The 6,000-nt window shown below is 45.5% G+C and overlaps 1 gene segment (V, D, J or C); it reads right to left on the minus strand.

Moving 5' to 3' along the window:
- LOC110258687 overlaps window positions 1–4,941 on the minus strand; it is a gene marked incomplete at its 3' end in the record, with an annotated part of 56,375 nt that extends 51,434 nt beyond the window's left edge. The window contains 1 exon segment of the V gene segment in view: window positions 4,809–4,941. Coding sequence covers window positions 4,809–4,857 — 49 coding nt within the window.
- Window positions 4,942–6,000: the final 1,059 nt, after the last annotated feature.

Consider the following 6,000-nt stretch of genomic DNA (forward strand, 5'->3'; position numbering starts at 1 on the left):
TTGTAGATGGTGGTTTTTGTCTGCCATCTAATGACAGTTTTGAGACATAGTACCTTACAGGATGTCTGATGCTGTGGCCCAAGAGTCTAGACTATGACATTTTCATTGTTACTCATGGAAAAAAATGATAGTATTACATACATCCCAGGTTATATTCTGGGTGAAACACAGCTTTATTAATATACAAAGCACAGCACATATATACTATATACAGTGAGATGAGTGTGGCCATACGTATACAGTGAGGATTCAATCAACAATCAGAAGTATTCAACATTTTCTTTTCCATCATAGTGTCCAGCCTTACATTTAGGTCTTTAATCCATATTGAATTTATCTTTTGTTTTGTTTTGTTTTTGCCTTTTTCTTGGGCCACTCCCATGGCATATGGAGGTTCCCAGACTAGGGGTCGAATCAGAGCTGTAGCTGCCAGCCTATGCCAGAGCCACAGCAATGAGGGATCCAGGCTGCATCTGCGACCTACACCACAGCTCACAGCAACACTGGATCCTTAACCCACTGAGCAAGGCCAGGGATTGAACCCACAACCTCATGGTTCCTCCTTGGATTCATTCACCACTGAGCCATGACAGGAACTCCTTGAGTTTATCTTTTATATGGTGTTAGAGTACATGCTAGTTTCATTCTTTTACATGTATCTCTACAGTTTTCCCAGTTTGCTGAGACAAGCATTTCACCACTGGGTATGTTATACCTTCCCATTAGTCAGCTGCTTTGAATGTTGGATACATCTGTGAGGACTCAGGGAAGGAGAGCACTCAGCCTCAAATTTAAGGAGCAATAGGAGTGGCTCCTCTACTTGGGCCATATGATCAGCTGAGCACATGGTGCTAGTTACAGCTGGATTAGATAAGAGTTCTGTGTGTACACTCTGAAAAGCTCAGATAGAAAGTCACTTCATAGATTTCTAGGCTTTTAGTGAAAAACTATGCCATGCTCAAGAAATAAATTAAATTATACTTTGTTAAAAAATAATGTCCCAGAAGATCAAGAACCTCTGGTACACTTGTCCATAGGACAATAGGCAGCTATGAGATTGAACTGACCACTGTAATCTGTCAACTTGATACCCATCAAGTTATTAGTGTTTCTGGGTCTCAGTGGCAGTCAGTCTGAGCAGAGCGCTGGGTCTTTGAGGACTGCCTACTAAGCAACTTCAGCAGGCAGACTCCATCTCCGTGGGAAGGACCTCAGTCCCCACGTCAGTCACCCCCCTGGCCCTAACTCTTCCTCACCTTAGAGTTGGCATCACAGGGGCTCTCAAGCAGGTGACTTGGGAGAGAACCCTTCAGGTTTGTCCTGGGCACCCCAGCATCATACGTTGGTGCGAGTAAGAACGCAGCACTCCCACCCTACAGCCCAGCTCTTGCTGGGCTCGGAAATGAACTGCTGAGTCAGCAGATGCTGGAGCAGTGCCCATGGTCCCAACTTAGTCTGAACAGAGATGTGACCACAGACAAGGATGTTTGGAGATTTTTGGAGAGCTGGTTGCACAAGGGCTTGAAAAGTCATGATTAGGAGGTGAAGGTTTAGGAGTTCTGGGGAAAGGGTTAGGGAATACCTAAGCATTGTGTCCAAGGTGAGGAGAAAATGGTACAAGATGGAAATTGCAACGTAATTGTCTGAAGATAAAGGAAACCATCTGAAACTGACACAGGAACTCCTGGGCTGCCTGTCGACATCCTGGTGCGTGTCAGGTGGGTGATGTCCCATTGTTGGAGTGTTGTCCACATTCTGTTCCCAGGGACTCAACAGCTGGCAGCAAAGGACCCAGGGAAAATGTTCCCCCAAAGGCAAGTGAGCTCTCAAGTGTGCCCCCCACACAGGTTGAGATTTCCATTCCTGTTCAGACTGTTGAATGTGTGTCTTTTCCTTAAAGAAAGGGATCTGCCAGCTGACAGCGTCTCTGATTCTGGAGACCCACACATTCCACCAGCAGAAGGGCCAGTCTGGCTCAGGGACCAGGGGCCATGGAATCTGCCAGATGGGAGAGGGGCCAGAAAAGCAAACTGCTCTCTGTAGCCTGCAGTGCCAAGAGCCCTGCCACCTGGGCCTGTGAGGATACAGGGGACTCGATCAAAGACATCAACCCTCTGGACACAACTGACACACAGTGACCACCTGGCTGAAAGAAAATGAGCCTAGTGGCTGCTCCAGGGAGGCCCTTGCAGCTGTTCCCTGGAGGGGGTGTGGGAGGAACCCCCTGCATGCAGAAGAAGAAGGGAAGGACAGGGTGGCTGTCCTGGGGTGCCCTGAGCCCTGTCTATACAGAAGGGTACCAGGCTGGGACTGAGGCCTCCAGGTATCTCCCTCCAGGTTCTCCAGACATTTCTCCTGAGCCCTGGCTGGAGTCCCCTTTGTCCTCTGGGCCCCACAGCTGCTCCTGCACCCTGAGGATGGAGCCCCCTTGGGAGTCTTGCATTAGGATCTGTGACTCTCCGCAGGGTCCAGGGAGCATCCTGCTCACAGGAGGATGTGCCGCATCCCCAGGCTCCACACTGGGCATCAGAGCAACAAGCCATTTGCATTTCAGATAAAATTTTGCCCATTGTGAATATGTGTAGAAACCTACTCTGAAGACTTCTTCTTTCTGCTCTAACTCCTTAGTATAAGCCATTTTTTCTTTTTCTTTTTGAACTTCTAGTTAATCCAAGTTCAACTGCCCTTGCTATGCAAAACATACTTTGAATTCCTTAATCACAAACAGGATTATATCATTCCAGTGATCTGAAATTATTTACTCTTTTTTTTCTTTTGACCATACCTGCGATATATACAAGTCCCCAGGCTAGAGAACTCCACCACAGGCACAGCAAAGCTGGACCCATGCCTCACCTATGAGCTACATAGCTTGCAGCAGTGCCAGATAGTTAACCCACTCAGTGAGACCAGGGATTGAACCCTCATCCTCATAGGTACTAGTTGGGTTCATAACCCCCTGAGCTACAACAGTATCTCCCTGAAAGTATTTTACTGTGATCCTATCATGCCATAACATGAAACCAGCATGCCCATTATTGCTCCATATACATTTTTAGAACATTTTAGAACCTGGGATCAGGAGTTCCTGTGGTGGCTCTGTGGGTTATGAAACTGATTTGTATCCATGAGGATGTGGATTTGATCCCTGACCTCACTCAGTCGATTAGGGATGCTGTTGCTGTGAGCTCTGCTGAAGGTCTCAGACATAGCTCGATCCTGTGATTCTGTGGCTGTGAGATAGGCCAGCAGCCATAGCTCTGATTTGAGCCCTAACCTGGGAATGCCACATGCTTCAGGTGCAGCCTGAAGAAAAGCAAAGCAAAGCAAGCAAGCAAGCAAGCAAAACAGGATCTATTTGATGTATCCATTTTCTATAGTTAGACCTATAATATAGGAATCAGATTTATATTCATGATATGAACGTGTCACGTGGAAAACTACATTTATATATTGTTGGATTGTTTTCCTTTTAGGACAATTGATGACCAAATTTATAATCACTACAAAATTACTTAAGTTGAAAAAGGCAAGACTATCCATTTCAAGGAATTGTCTTAGAGGGTTTGGAATGCAAACGTTGCAAAAGGCAAAACATACAAAATAAAAGGGTAAATTGGAGACTTTGTATTTTCACCGCATTAGAGTTTAATGGAAAATAGAATAGTATAGCCTAAAATTCTAAATTAAAGATCTGCTTTTCATTGTACTACTTTTATTTTTTTACCTGACAGTAAGCTACTCTTTATTATTTCCAAAATTGCGTCCGATAAAGTTCTGACTTGGTCCGGGCAGAACACCTGAGCTGCAAAAGGGGAATTCAGCTGAGTTTTGGTTGTCCCATAGGCCAGGCCAATTTCTCTCACTGGCCTGTTTCTAAGGGGGTATCATGCCAAGGCTGGGAAGCTGACGGGTCTTAACATGCGGTGTCTGAGGAGGAGCTGAGGCAGCGCTGGTCCATGGTCCTCAGCTGCACCCTCTGCCCCTGGTTCTCCCACTTCTTCCTCTTACACAGACTCAGAGCTTCTGCCCCTCTGCTCCCCAGACAGCACACACATGTGTGCAGCTGAGCGCCCAGGAGAGGGGTTTGTGTTCAGGGCTGTATCACTGTGGGAGGAGATTCTTTATGTTGCTGGCAGTAATAAACTCCTGCATCCTTAGCCTCCACCCTGCTGATTTTCAGGGGGAAATCTGTCCCTGACCCAATGCCTCTGTACCTGTCTGGCACCCCAGAAGACTTGTTGGAAGCATAAAATATCAGGAGCTGTGGCGACTGTCTTGGTTTCTGCTGGTACCAACTCAAATATTTGTTTCCATAACTACCTTGGAGGCTCTGAGTGGACCTGCAGGAGATAGAGGCCGGCTCTCCAGGGCTGACTGACAGGGAGAGTGGAGTCTGGGTCAGCATGGTGGCCAACAATGGATCCTGAAATAATGAGAGAAAAGAATATATTTAGAGAAAGTTGCCTGTAATTTCACAGTTTTCCATTATTATTTATATCATGCTGGATGATCATTTTGATTCTGACTTATACATAAAATATTCAATTTCAAAAGAACCCTAGATTTACAACATAAACACAGAGCTCTAGAATTCAGATCTACCTTCCGACACTGTCCATGCCTCCACTTTCCATAGAGGATGGGGACCTGTTTTTTCTGGATTTTTCCTCATTCTCACCTTGATAAACATCTCGTGACCTTGGCGGAGGGTGAGAGATGTGCACATACATGTGGGCAAATCCACATGAAGAGCTGTGCTGCCCCCACAGCCCCCCTTCCCCTTCTCATCTCCCCTCCATCCTCACCTGGGACCCAGAGCAGGAGGAGCCCCAGGAGCTGAGCAGGGAACCTCATGGTCAGCTGTGCCCGGATGAGCCCTGATCAGTCCAAGCCAGACTAGAGCTGCCCTTTTATGTCAGGCTGGCCAGGGCAGGTCCTCCCTAAGGGACGGCATGTAAATCCCCCTGTGGGAGCAACAGAGGGGAAAGAGCCAGTGGCGGAGGTAGGGAGGGACTCAACTTTGAGCCAAGAGATATCATGGTCTCATTTTTCTCATCATTGTCACTCCTTATCTTGACATTCATGAGAGCACCTGTCACTTCTCTTTACTCCCTTTCAGTCTCAGGAAGATCTCTCATTGCTCCCCTGCCTGTGCTTACAGATAATCCTTTTGAATGAGAAGCTCTATTAAATCCTATGTACTAAATCTTTCTAGTCCTAGTTTATAAGGCATTTTAAAATTAGAACTAGTAATGAATGCTACTTAAATAATGTATAAAACATTTAAATCATCCATCAATGTGATCAAAAAGGTTTTCTTCTGGAAATCATTTCTGTTCAGCTACATTAATAAACCCTCTGGACTCACTGGACCTCATGAGGATCATTGTCCCTGTGATTATACATATGAGCCCCCAGAGCTGCTCTTAGAAGAAATTTGGAGAGCTGCCCACATGGGAAGCAGCCTGATCATAAGTTACTCTCAACCCTGAGGACCAAACCTAGTGCTCTTATATTCTTATAGTTATAAAACCTGCATATATTGGAATGTGTTCTCTCTTTTCTTCTTTGATAAAAGAGCCAAAAGCCTCATCTCACATGCCTCCTCTCCCTATTGGGAGGTCTGGGGACTGTCCATTGTTCCTCTTTTAACCACTAGGAGGTGGCTGTCTTTCTCCTTAAGGTCCAGACACAGCTCTGAAGTGAATCCAGTCACACCAGGGAACTGCCTCGTGACACAGACCTATAGCTGTGAAACACTCATTGTAAAATAGAAACTAATTTTTCATTTCATTAGAAATATGTAGGATTTCTGGCTGTGGGATATTGGGTTAAGAATCTGATCACATTGGTTTGGGTTGCAGTGAGACATGTGTTCTATCCCTGGCCTAGGAATTTCCATGAAAAATTTTAAAAAGGCATATGCAACAAATAACAGAGTCTTAGATCATTTATTAGAATATATTTTTGGTTTTACCTAACTTGCATTTCAGTAAT

The sequence above is a fragment of the Sus scrofa genome, unplaced genomic scaffold (genome assembly GCF_000003025.6).
Source record: "Sus scrofa isolate TJ Tabasco breed Duroc unplaced genomic scaffold, Sscrofa11.1 Contig297, whole genome shotgun sequence".
NCBI lineage: Eukaryota > Metazoa > Chordata > Mammalia > Artiodactyla > Suidae > Sus > Sus scrofa.